At 44.2% G+C, this 13,987-nt stretch overlaps 1 protein-coding gene across 1 annotated transcript; it reads left to right on the top strand.

The window, feature by feature from the left end:
- Window positions 1–5,448: 5,448 nt before the first annotated feature.
- LOC121399791 (ganglioside-induced differentiation-associated protein 2-like) lies at window positions 5,449–13,278 on the top strand. Its single transcript, XM_041581399.1, has 3 exons — window positions 5,449–5,740; window positions 8,242–8,382; window positions 12,250–13,278. Exons 1-3 carry the CDS (start codon window positions 5,678–5,680, stop codon window positions 12,310–12,312), a joined length of 267 nt encoding a protein of 88 aa, XP_041437333.1. The 5' UTR covers window positions 5,449–5,677; the 3' UTR covers window positions 12,313–13,278.
- Window positions 13,279–13,987: the final 709 nt, after the last annotated feature.

Genomic DNA, 13,987 nt, shown 5'->3' with positions numbered 1-13,987 from the left:
GAATCCAATCTCCCCCAGTACTTACCCAGGTACAGAGCTCTGATTCTCTGTACTTCCTGCTCCTGGGCTGTTCTCTTTCCCATGGTCAGACAGGAACCTCCCCCTGGTAAGTGAATCCAATCTCCCCCAGTACTTTACCAGGTACAGAGCTCTGATTCTCTGTACTTCCTGCTCCTGGGCTGTTCTCTTTCCCATGGTCAGACAGGAACCTCCCCCTGGTAAGTGAATCCAATCTCCCCCAGTACTTACCCAGGTACAGAGCTCTGATTCTCTGTACTTCCTGCTCCTGGGCTGTTCTCTTTCCCATGGTCAGACAGGAACCTCCCCCTGGGTAAGTGAATCCAATCTCCCCCAGTACTTACCCAGGTACAGAGCTCTGATTCTCTGTACTTTCCTGCTCCTGGGCTGTTCTCTTTCCCATGGTCAGACAGGAACCTCCCCCTGGGTAAGTGAATCCAATCTCCCCAGTACTTACCCAGGTACAGAGCTCTGATTCTCTGTACTTCCTGCTCCTGGGCTGTTCTCTTTCCCATGGTCAGACAGAACCTCCCCTGGGTAAGTGAATCCAATCTCCCCCAGTACTTACCCAGGTACAGAGCTCTGATTCTCTGTACTTCCTGCTCCTGGGCTGTCTCTTTCCCATGGTCAGACAGAACCTCCCCCTGGGTAAGTGAATCCAATCTCCCCCAGTACTTACCCAGGTACAGAGCTCTGATTCTCTGTACTTCCTGCTCCTGGCTGTTCTCTTTCCCATGGTCAGACAGGAACCTCCCCCTGGGTAAGTGAATCCAATCTCCCCCAGTACTTACCCAGGTACAGAGCTCTGAACTTCCTGCTCCTGGGCTGCTCTTCTTTCCCATGGTCAGACAGGAACCTCCCCCTGGGTAAGTGAATCCAATCTCCCCCACTTACCCAGGTACAGAGCTCTGATTCTCTGTACTTCCTGCTCTGGGGCTGCTCTCTTTCCCGTGGTCAGACAGGACCTCCCCCTGGTGTGAATCCCGTAAGTGAATCCCAGTACTTACCCAGGTACAGAGCTCTGACTCTCTGTACTTCCTGCTCCTGGGCTGTTCTCTTTCCCATGGTTAGACATTGGTAAATGAATCCAGTCTTCCCTGAGGATTATACACATTAAAAAAGGGGTTCACTAGTGAAAAATGTATAATGTAAAACTCCAAAACCTACATGTACAGACAGAGTCTCAGGGGAGACCATATGCTTTACACGTTTAATAGACACTTCATGTGAAGCAATCTGATACGTTGGGGTTTGGAACACAAATACACACCCACCCCTTTTTTTGAAATCATTAACCCTTATATACCTGTATACAAAGCAATAAGACACCGCTGAGATGATATTACAGGATATTTCATTCTCTATATAAATGACTTTATATTTCAGTTAAATGAAGCCTCGCTGGATCATCATGAGCCTGTGATAAATCTGATTTTACATTCGCTGATAATGTTCTAATGTACCCGATGCTCATGTGGCTTTTGCCATATATTGCGCTTTACAAGGACATGTAGCTACGCAAACTATATGGGGCAGATTTATCAAGGTTCAAAGTGAATTCGAGGGAATTTTCGAAGTAAAAAAAATTCGAAGCAATTTTTTGGATACTTCAAACATCGAATAGGATACTACGACTTCGAATTCGAAGTAAAAATAGTAATCGAAGTACTGTCTCTTTAAAAAAACTTCGACTTCAATACTTCGCCAAATGAAACCTGCTGAAGTTCTATGTTAGCCTATGGGGACCTTCTACAGCCATTTTCTAAGTCTTCACACATCGAAGTAAAATCGTTCTATCGTGCGCTAAAATTGTTCGAATCGTTCAATTCGAACGATTTAATCGTACGAGCGAACGATTTTACTTCAATCGTTCGATCGCCAAATTTGGTGAAAAACACTTCGACTTCAATATTCGAATTCAAAGTATTTTAATTCGATGGTCGAATTTCGAAGTATTTTACACTTCGAAATTCGACCCTTGATAAATCTGCCCCTACCTGTAGCTTCTGAATGAAAATATTGCTTAATTGCATAACCCCACTATAAGTGCTCCGGAATATTTATACTTGATTCACACTTTCTCCTGACACTTTTATGGGTGCCCCACCGCTTAAAGGGCTCGTTGACCTTCCAAAAACGTTTTCAGTTGAGTTGTTTTCAGATTGTTCCCCAGAAAGAAAGACTTTTTCACATTACTTTCCATTTTTTATTTTTTACCATTTTCCTAAAATCTAAGTGTAAAGTTGAATGTCGGTGTCTCTGGTGTTTGACTCCGGCTCAGTAATTCAGGGTTGATCCATTTCTCAGCAGCATCTCTGGAATATTATAAAGGCTCTTACTCACGAGTGGTTGCAGCTGCGCTCCCCAGCGTTCCGTTTTTCTGCGTTCAGCCGCAGGGGAGAGCAGGAATAGACGCATTACATTTTTTCCAATGGGGCTGTACTCACACAAGTGCGTGTAGGCGCCGAACGCAGGAAAAATGCAGCATGTTGCGTCTCAACCTGCGTTCAGCACCTACACACGCCTGTGTGAGTACAGCCCCATTGGAAAAAAACGTAATGCGTCTATTCCTGCGCTCCCCTGCGGCTGAACGCAGAAAAACTGAACGCAGGGGAGCGCAGCTACAACCGCTCGTGAGTAAGAGCCCTTAGTAACTATTGTATCAATTCTAACAGCTGCCTGTAATGAAACTCAGAGTTTGTGCTCATCAGGGACAAATATAAGAAACGTATCAACTAAATGTATCCATTTAGAACACTTTACAGGGTCGGCGACCCCCCCTTCCCACAGTTGCTTTAAAAGGTGAAAAATGACACTTTACTCATCAATATTAGAAGAAGGTAATTGGAAAAAGTCTTTATTCTGGGGAACTGTCTAAAACCAACTGAACTGGAAAAAGTGTTGGAAGATGAACGACCCCTTTAACCGCATGGTGACCCCCTTTGTAGTCTGTAGCGACAAGACACGTAAAACATATAAATATATGGTCTCCTCTGCCACTTACTTTAAGTCCATACAAAAAGGTTTTGGTGTTTTTATTTTTCCCAGTGCACAGTTATTTATAGGGATGCACCGAATCCACTTTTTTGGATTTGGCCGAATCCTTTGCAAAAGATTTGGCCGAGAACCGAATGCAAACCCTAATTTGCATATGTAATTAGGGATGGGAAGGGGAAAACATTATACCTTCCTTGTTTTGTGACAAAAAAGTCACGTGATTTCCCTCCCCGCCCCTAATTTACATATGTAAATTAGGATTCGGCTTGGCCAGGCAGAAGGATTTGGCTGAATCCGAATCCTTATTAAAAAGGCCGAATCCTGGATTCGGTGCATCCCTAGTCATTTATTACTTGATATACACTGGCGCCTAATCCAGAACTGTTTCTCCGCACAGAGATTTTTGGTAAATTCTCCCGTATTATCGAATTCCTTGTCCTGAGGAGTTTGCCAGGTATAGAGATCTGATTGTAGCCCAGGAACAACAGTTACAGAGAATCAGAAATCTACACCCAGGTAAGTACTGAAGGGGAAATTGGATTCACTTACCCAAGGAGTAAGTTCCCAGGTTTTATCCAAAGCTTATTGCAGTATTTTCGCCATAGCTGCAGTTTCTGTAGAGAGGCAGAGATGTGACCTTTTCAGGGAATTTATGTGGGGAAAGAGAAGATTCTAAAACCTGGTGGAACATAAACACTATAAACATAAACTCTGTTATATCATAGGGTTGCCTTCCCCTTGCCCAAGTGCAAGTTTTGTACTTGTTGTACAGGAAGTTTCAGCATTTGGTGAATCACATGCACAGAACTTACTATATTTCAACTATCAGGTTTTGGGCAGCAGGAAGGAATCCAGGCTTTGAGTTATCTAGAACTGATTAGACTTAATGAGGCTGAATCATTGGGACCCATACTACTTATTTGTCCCACAAATAGATATTAAACTTCTGATGAGCACTCTGGACTTAGTTCAGTGACTAAGCACAAGACTACAGTTATACAGGGAACTCTGAGTATCACTCATGTATTATAAGGGATAATGTACCCCCTACTGTAAATGATAAGGATATTAGAAGTCACTGAGGGGTTGTTCTGTGACCAAATAAAGACACAAGGCTGCAGGCTGAGTTATACAGGGAACTCTGAGTATCACTCATGTATTATAAGGGATAATGTACCCCCTACTGTAAATGATAAGGATATTAGACATCACTGAGGGGTTGTTCTGTGACCATATAAAGGCACAAGGCTGCAGGCTGAGTTATACAGGGAACTCTGAGTATCACTCATGTATTATAAGGGATAATATACCCCCTACTGTAAATTATAAGGATATTAGAAGTCCCTGAGGGGTTGTTCTGTGACCATATAAAGGCACAAGGCTGCAGGCTGAGTTATACAGGGAACTCTGAGTATCACTCATGTATTATAAGGGATAATGTACCCCCTACTGTAAATGATAAGGATATTAGAAGTCACTGAGGGGTTGTTCTGTGACCATATAAAGGCACAAGGCTGCAGGCTGAGTTATACAGGGAACTCTGAGTATCACTCATGTATTATAAGGGATAATGTACCCCCTACTGTAAATGATAAGGATATTAGAAGTCCCTGAGGGGTTGTTCTGTGACCATATAAAGGCACAAGGCTGCAGGCTGAGTTATACAGGGAACTCTGAGCAGGGCTGGTCCTATCACATGTGGGGCCCAATTGGGACCATGTTGGCGGGGCCCCTAGACAAAGTGTTGCTGGCTACTGACACACCAAGTATTTAGGAAAATAAGGGCATACAGGCACAAAATAGAAAGGAAAGGGGCAGACAAGGTAACATAATAGGGGCACACAGGGTAAGAGAGAGAGGGAGGAAATAGGAGAGTGGACTGGGCCAATTAGTTTGGGGCTGGGCCGATTCAGCTTGGGAGCAGGCTTGGTTGGATTGGGGGCAGGCAGGGCCTATCAAGGTTGGAGGAAAGCTGGGCCTATGAGAGTTGGGGGCAGGCTAGACCTATGGATTTGGGGATGGGCTGGACTCTCAAAGTTGGGGGCAGGCCAGGCAGCATCATGTGCTGAGGGAAATATTATCTGTGCTGCCCTGTGGTGCGGGGCCCCCCAGAGGTGCGGGGCCCAATTGGGCCCAATTGGTCCAATTGGCCTAAGGCCGGCCCTGACTCTGAGTATCACTTGTGTATTATAAGGGATAATATAATTATAAGGAGGTAATAAGAATTCTGAGACAATATAAGGCTACAGACTTTTATGCAAGAACTAAGAAATTTTATTGAAAGAACTAACAGGAAAGAAAAATGTGACACACAAGAATAATGTATTGTTGTATTTATAATGTAGCTTCAGGTGCCTCTAAAGAGCTGACTCAGAACGTCCTTTACATTTTTAGCCCCAATAGGAGTTGTCCCCACCCCCTGGATTTTGATGTGGTTGGGGGACCAGGACATGTTGTGGGGGAACATTACACCAAGAGGACTTGCACAAAGTCTAGGCAATTAGGCAGATTATGTCCGGGGCCTAACGTTACACTGTACTAATTCCTCCTGTCTCCTTGCAGGGAACATACAGAGACGCTTGTTACCCCTCTACTTTCCACGGTCTCCAGAAGAAGAGTGGGGGGTCTATTGTTCTCCTGCCCCAGGACATTGACAATTCTGATGGGGAACCTTTGGTGCCAGATCGTCAAATCTGTGTCAGTGAGAAACCGGGGGTTCAGGAAGGTGAGTAAATACTTTATCTTGGTTCTCTAATGGGAAGATGTTATAGAGTGAACTATATCGGGGCCCTGATGGGATGCTCTAGAGTTGACAAATGAAATGGATAAAGACTAGCGCTCATCTGCACTTACCATTATTAATATATAATACACAAAAGCCATGAATATCCTGTCTACTCGGTCTTTTCCTGCTTCATGGTGGTATTTCAGTCTATAATAAATACTGGTGCATGTCGTTAGCTACACAGCACCCACATCCCACAGCTCTAACAACTTGCTCCCCATCACTGGCTCTTATCTGTATATCTCTGCACAGCTCACAGCTACAATCAAAAGCTTTTAGCAAAGGGATTCTATCATGATTTTGTTTTTATTTGTAAATGACACTGTTTACACTGCAAATAATTCACTGTACAATATAAAATTGACTCAGGTCATTTTGCCTGGTCATGTGCTTTCAGAAAGAGCCAGCACTTTAGGATGGAACTGCTTTCTGGCAGGCTGTTGTTTCTCCAACTCAATGTAACTGAATGTGTCTCAGTGGGACCTGGATTTTACTATTGAGCGCTGTTCTTAGATCTACCAGGCAGCTGTTATCTTGTGTTAGGGAGCTGCTATCTGGTTACCTTCCCATTGTCCTGTTGTTTGGCTGCTGGGGGGGGGGAAAGGGAGGGCGGTGATATCACTCCAATTTGCAGTACAGCAGTAAAGAGTGACTGAAGTTTATCAGAGCACAAGTCACATGACTGGGGGCAGCTGGGAAACTGAAAATATGTCGAGCCTCAAGTCAGATTTCAAAATTAAATTAAAAAAAAGATCTGTTTGCTCTTTTGAGAATGGATTTCAGTGCAGAATTCTGCTGGAGCAGCACTATTAACTGATGTGTTTTGAAAAAAACATTTTATTGTCCCATGACATTATCCCAACTTCCCTTGAATTGCCCATTGCAGTGGCATCGACTGGTGACTCTTTCCTCATGGGATTCTCAGGCTCTGACCCACCTAGACCATTCCACAGGGACACTTGTTTTGTTGATCTTGGGGTGATTATGTGACATATTTGTTCCCCCCCGGCAGTGCCCAGTGATAGTCTCTTGCCTTTCCTTCATGCTAACCTGATGTCTCTTGCAGTTACAACCGCTGGACAGAAGACCTCTCTGATATAGCCGCACTCAAAGCCTTGTACCAGTCTGGTGAGTTCCTCCACATAGAAAATCGATAGACAGCCAGTCCCCGTTAGTTATGTTGGGCTTTCCCCTCCCACCACCCGCTCCCACCCGAGACCGACTTCTGTGTCTCTTTTATAGACCCGCACAAACCAGCCCCGCCGATGACCTCACAAAAGGGGCGGGGCGAGAGCTGCTTGTCTATAAAAACTCAAACCGGAAGTTGGAAGCCGGCATTTGGAGGGTTGCGGGCGGGGAGAGCACCCCACACCCACCCACGACCCGGAAAGGAGAGTGCGAGGTCGGATTTCTAATTTCACTGCATACAGTCAGGTTTCATATAGAAAAAACTGTGCACATTTTTTAATTAAAGTATATTGGAGATAGGTTTCTTTTTCATTAAATAAAGTAAAAATGGGATTTTATTTATTTGCTTTTACACCCCCTTTAAACATCAGACTGGCAGACAAACAGCAGAAAGATGTTCACCTTCCAACACTTTTTTCAGTTCAGTTGATTTCAGACAGTTCCCCAGAACCAGTCTTTTTCCAACGACTTTCTATTTTCAATTTGTTTTTCTAATATTGAAGTGTAAAGTGTAATATTTCACTTTCTAAAGCAGCTCTGGGAGTGGAGTCGCTGACCCTGTAAACTGTTCTAAATTGATACATTTAGTTGATACATTTGTTGTGTTTGTCCCTGCTGAGCAGAATCCCTGAGTGACATTAAAGGCAACTGTTAGAATTGATACAATAGTTACACTTATATTCCCCATAGATCCTACTGAGAAATGGACCAACTCAATGTTGTAAAATTGTAACAGTTCAGAGTCTGCCCCTGAATTACTGAGCTTCAGACTCAAACACCAGAGACACCGACATACAACTTTACACTTAGATTTTGAAAAAACGGTAAAAAATAAAAAATGGAAAGTAATTGAAAAAAGTCTTTTATTTATTTATAGTAAAATATCTGAAACCAACTGAACTGGAAAAAGCGTGATGAACTGGAAAAGTTGGATGGTGAACAACCCCTTTAAACTATAATAATTTTAAATCAGAATCAATCCATGGCAATTATTTATTCTTGCTTCGGTTTTCCCTTTAATTGCCTTACTGGGAAATGTTTCCAGTATAAACATGTCAGCATTTATTCATGTAGTTATGACATTTTGCTCAGAAACAAAGCTGTGTGTATCTCTGGATCTTGTCACTTTCAGGATGGCTTTCCAGGAAGCTGCCATGTTGCTTGCATCATTGATCTTCTCCTTTCAGTAGGGAGCCTTATAAAACTCCCTATAAGTAATGCCACATATTTGTTCATCACATGTTTCCTCCCAGGCTCTCCTGTACTTTATCCATATGATGGACCATGTTACAGCCAAAGACTCCGTGCTGCTATACTTCCACACTCTCACCGGGGAGCACAACCATCCACACTCGGAATTTCCTCAAAAATATATACTACATCATCGATGTCAAGTAAGTGCTCAGAAATCGATTTGACGAGAATGTAAACTTTTCTATCAATACCTGCTGACTGCAGCACTTACAGAGTTATAGGTAATCTGGCAGCAAGAAAGAGAAGTCCATCATACCTTCCATCATACCTCCCATCATACCTCCCATCATACCTGCCATCATACCTCCCATCATACCTCCCATCATACCTTCCATCATACCTTCTATCATACCTTCTATCATACCTTTCATCACACCTCCCATCATACCTCCCATCACACCTTCCATCATACCTTCCATCACATCTCCCATCATACCTCCCATCACACCTTCCATCATACCTCCCATCATACCTCCCATCATACCTCCCATCACACCTCCCATCATACCTTCCATCATACCTCCCATCATACCTTCCATCATACCTCCCATCATACCTTCCATCATACCTCCCATCATACCTTCTATCATACCTTTCATCACACCTCCCATCATACCTTCCATCATACCTCCCATCATACCTTCTATCATACGTTTCATCACACCTCCCATCATACCTCCCATCACACCTTCCATCATACCTCCCATCACACCTTCCATCATACCTTCTATCATACCTCCCATCATACCTTCTATCATACCTCCCATCATACCTTCCATCATACCTCCCATCATACCTTCCATCATACCTCCCATCATACCTTCCATCATACCTTCCATCACACCTTTCATCATACCTTCTATCACACCTTCCATCATACCTCCCATCATACCTTCCATCATACCTCCCATCATACCTTCCATCATACCTCCCATCATACGTCCCATCATACCTCCCATCACACCTCCCATCACACCTTCCATCATACCTCCCATCATACCTTCTATCATACCTCCCATCATACCTTCCATCACACCTCCCAACTTACCTTCCATCATACCTCCCATCATACCTTCCATCATACCTCCCATCATACCTCCCATTACACCTCCCATCACACCTCCCATCATACCTCCCATCACACCTTCCATCATACCTCCCATCATACCTCCCATCATACCTCCCATCATATCTTCCATCACACCTCCCATCATACCTTCTATCATACCTTTCATCACACCTCCCATCATACCTCCCATCACACCTTCCATCATACCTCCCATCACACCTCCCATCATACCTTCCATCATACCTCCCATCATACCTTCTATCATACCTCCCATCATACCTTCTATCATACCTCCCATCATACCTTCTATCATACTTCCCATCATACCTTCCTTCACACCTTCCATCATACCTTCCATCGCATCTCCCATCATACCTTCTATCATACCTCCCATCATACCTTCCATCATACCTCCCATCATACCTCCCATCACACCTCCCATCATACCTTCCATCATACCTTCTATCATACCTCCCATCATACCTTCCATTATACCTCCCATCATACCTTCTATCATACCTCCCATCATACCTTCCATCACACCTTCCATCACACCTTCCATCATACCTTCCATCACATCTCCCATTATACCTTCCATCATACCTCCCATCACACCTTCCATCATACCTTCCATCATACCTTCCATCACATCTCCCATCATACCTTCCATCATACCTCCCATCACACCTTCCATCATACCTCCCATCATACCTCCCATCACACCTCCCATCATACCTTCCATCATACCTTCTATCATACCTCCCATCATACCTTCCATTATACCTCCCATCATACCTTCTATCATACCTCCCATCTTACCTTCCATCACACCTTCCATCATACCTTCCATCACATCTCCCATTATACCTTCCATCATACCTCCCATCACACCTTCCATCATACCTTCCATCATACCTTCCATCACATCTCCCATCATACCTTCCATCATACCTCCCATCACACCTTCCATCATACCTCCCATCATACCTTCTATCATACCTCCCATCATACCTTCTATCATACCTCCCATCATACCTTCCATCATACCTCCCATCATACCTTCCATCATACCTCCCATCATACCTTCCATCACACCTTTCATCATACCTTCTATCACACCTTTCATCACACCTCCCATCACACCTTCCATCATACCTCCCATCATACCTTCTATCATACCTCCCATCATACCTTCCATCACACCTCCCATCATACCTTCTATCATACCTTTCATCAAACCTCCCATCATACCTCCGATCACACCTCCCATCATACCTCCCATCATACCTTCTATCATACCTCCCATCATACCTTCCATTATACCTCCCATCATACCTTCTATCATACCTCCCATCATACCTTCCATCACACCTTCCATCATACCTTCCATCATACCTTCCATCACATCTCCCATCATACCTCCCATCACACCTTCCATCATACCTCCCATCATACCTCCCATCATACCTTCTATCATACCTCCCATCATACCTTCCATCATACCTCCCATCATACCTTCTATCATACCTCCCATCATACCTTCCATCATACCTCCCATCACCTCCCATCATACCTCCCATCACACCTTCCATCACACCTTCCATCACACCTCCCATCACACCTCCCATCATACCTTCTATCACACCTCCCATCATACCTTCCATCATACCTCCCATCATACCTTCCATCATACCTCCCATTATACCTCCCATCATAACTCCCATCACCTCCCATCATACCTCCCATCACACCTTCCATCACACCTCCCATCACACCTTCCATCATACCTCCCATCATACCTTCTATCATACCTCCCATCATACCTTCCCTCATACCTTCCATCATACCTTCTATCATACCTTCTATCATACCTTCCATCATACCTCCCATCATACCTTCTATCACACCTTTCATCATACCTCCCATCATACCTTCGATCATACCTCCCATCACACCTCCCATCATACCTTCGATCATACCTCCCATCATACCTCCCATCATACCTCCCATTATACCTCCCATCATAACTCCCATCACCTCCCATCATACCTCCCATCACACCTTCCATCACACCTCCCATCACACCTTCCATCATACCTTCTATCATACCTCCCATCATACCTTCCCTCATACCTCCCATCATACCTCCCATCATACCTTCTATCATACCTTCCATCACATCTCCCATCACACCTTCCATCATACCTCCCATCACACCTCCCATCATACCTTCTATCACACCTCCCATCATACCTTCCATCATACCTCCCATCATACCTTCCATCATACCTCCCATCATACCTTCCATCATACCTCCCATTATACCTCCCATCATACCTCCCATCACCTCCCATCATACCTCCCATCACACCTTCCATCACACCTTCCATCACACCTCCCATCACACCTCCCATCATACCTTCTATCACACCTCCCATCATACCTTCCATCATACCTCCCATCATACCTTCCATCATACCTCCCATTATACCTCCCATCATAACTCCCATCACCTCCCATCATACCTCCCATCACACCTTCCATCACACCTCCCATCACACCTTCCATCATACCTCCCATCACACCTTCCATCACACCTCCCATCACACCTTCCCTCATACCTTCCATCATACCTTCTATCATACCTTCTATCATACCTTTCATCACACCTCCCATCATACCTTCTATCACACCTTTCATCATACCTTCTATCACACCTCCCATCATACCTTTCATCACACCTCCCATCATAACTCCCATCATACCTCCCATCATATCTCCCATCATAACTCCCATCACCTCCAATCATACCTTCCATCAAAGGTTCATCGTTTGAAATGCGGTGACATCTCCTAGTGTGACAAACCATTTGTATTACCAGTTGTAACCTGCAGGTGGCAGCAGAGCTTTAGTGAATTGCAGATGTGTCTCCCTGCAGGTAGAAGAAGAATCTGAAAGCACTTTATTTTGTTCACCCCACGTTCCGCTCAAAGGTAAGTAAAGTGGGTGTGTTCCCACAACAGTGTTTGGGGGATACGCTAGGTTTTGTGCTTCTGTACCAGCCCAAGGCCCCTCAGCTATTTAGCAGTGAAGATTTACACACCCCCAGTAGCCCCCCATGTTCTTTTCTGCTGATTCCCATCACATGCTCTGGACTTCTGTCACAGACTCACAATATACAGTATATACATAATATTACATTCACAATACAAGGCTGATTCAGATTCACATTACATGGCGGCATAAAAACAAGTGCAGGCTGTATCAGAATTGATTCATAATCAGCCCTATAGCATCTGCTTCTATTATAGACGTGACTTCATTTTCTGCTTGATGATTTCCCCCGACCCCTAAGCTTCTTCCAGAGCCCACTGAGCATGTGCAGTGCCACTGACTCACAAACATTGGACTAACAAGATCCAAGATGGGGAGCTGCTGGGGGCAACTCTGAAGGTCTGGATCATTCCTGTTATAGAGCTGAAAGGACAACCTTGTCCCTTTAATGCTGAGAAAGCAAATGACGTCTCATTGAGAAACACTTATTATTTGTGCCGGGGGAAGTCATGAGACGTGTGAGTGAATGAAGTGCTGAGCGGGTACAAGAGGATACAGGTTAGTGGGTCACATTGTTACAATACCACACATTCTGTTCAGCCACAAACACTCCACCTTTACCTGTGTGTTGTTGTCATAGTAACGGTGCTAAAGGCTTCCACACCCACAGCCTTCCACTGGCACACGCTGTTCTTAATTCTTCCCTGATTCCCCAAGGGCAGGAATATGTTTAAATAATAACGCATGTATATTCCGTATATATTTCCCATCGCTCGTGTTTAACCCTTCACGATTGCTGCTGATCCTCATGTTCTGTTCCTTCACTGCCTTTTGGCCAGAGTTCTAGCAATCTATTTTATGTTGCCCATTTAGTAGAAGTATCACTGAATCCTGCCTGTGGGAAACCAGCAGGTCCAAAAAATCCCAGTTTGCTGCCAGTACTGTATTTACTATTAAGGATTGCTCCCTCTGCTGCTGTTTTGTCTTTACTCTCATTGTTACAGACTGTTGCTTAGAGAGTCCTGGAGACTATTACTTGCCCAGCCAACCCCAGAACTTTCTGCTGTGGACTTGACTGGGATCCTTCTCACAGCCAATATTAGTCCAGACTAAATGTAAGGACCTGCACTGGTCTCACACCAGTCACCCACTAATGCTCTTCCTACAACCCATTAACTTACTCACTTTTCCTATTCAGATGTGTGTGTTGTAACTTTTCTCCTTAAAGGGATTCTGTCATGATTTTTATGATTTTGTTTTTATTTCTAAATGACACTGTTTACACTGCAAATAATTCACTGTACAATATAAAATGTCATTCCTGAAGCAGCAAGTGTATTTAGTTGTAATATTGGTGTGTAGGTGCATCTCAGGTCATTTTGCCTGGTCATGTGATTTCAGAAAGAGCCAGCACTTTAGGATGGAACTGCTTTCTGGCAGGCTGCTGTTTTTCCTTCTCAATGTAACTGAATGTGTCTCAGTGGGACATGGGATTTTACTATTGAGTGTTGTTCTTAGATCTACCAGGCAGCTGTTATCTTGTGTTAGGGAGCTGCTATCTGGTTACCTTCCCATTGTTCTGTTGTTTGGCTGCTGGGGGGGGTGATATCACTCCAACTTGC

This window comes from Xenopus laevis, chromosome 2L (genome assembly GCF_017654675.1).
Source record: "Xenopus laevis strain J_2021 chromosome 2L, Xenopus_laevis_v10.1, whole genome shotgun sequence".
Taxonomy (NCBI): Eukaryota; Metazoa; Chordata; class Amphibia; order Anura; family Pipidae; genus Xenopus; species Xenopus laevis.
This window is presented reverse-complemented; position numbering and strand designations above follow the sequence as displayed.

What these genes read in the sequence shown, in the direction of transcription:
- LOC121399791 (XM_041581399.1), top strand. Translation starts at nt 5,678, where the DNA reads ATGGGGAACCTTTGGTGCCAGATCGTCAAATCTGTGTCAGTGAGAAAC. An exon ending in GAAACCGGGGGTTCAGGAAG is followed by an intron (nt 5,741 to 8,241) that starts GTGAGTAAATAC and finishes GTTTCCTCCCAG; the next exon opens with GCTCTCCTGTACTTTATCCA. An exon ending in TACTACATCATCGATGTCAA is followed by an intron (nt 8,383 to 12,249) that starts GTAAGTGCTCAG and finishes GTCTCCCTGCAG; the next exon opens with GTAGAAGAAGAATCTGAAAG.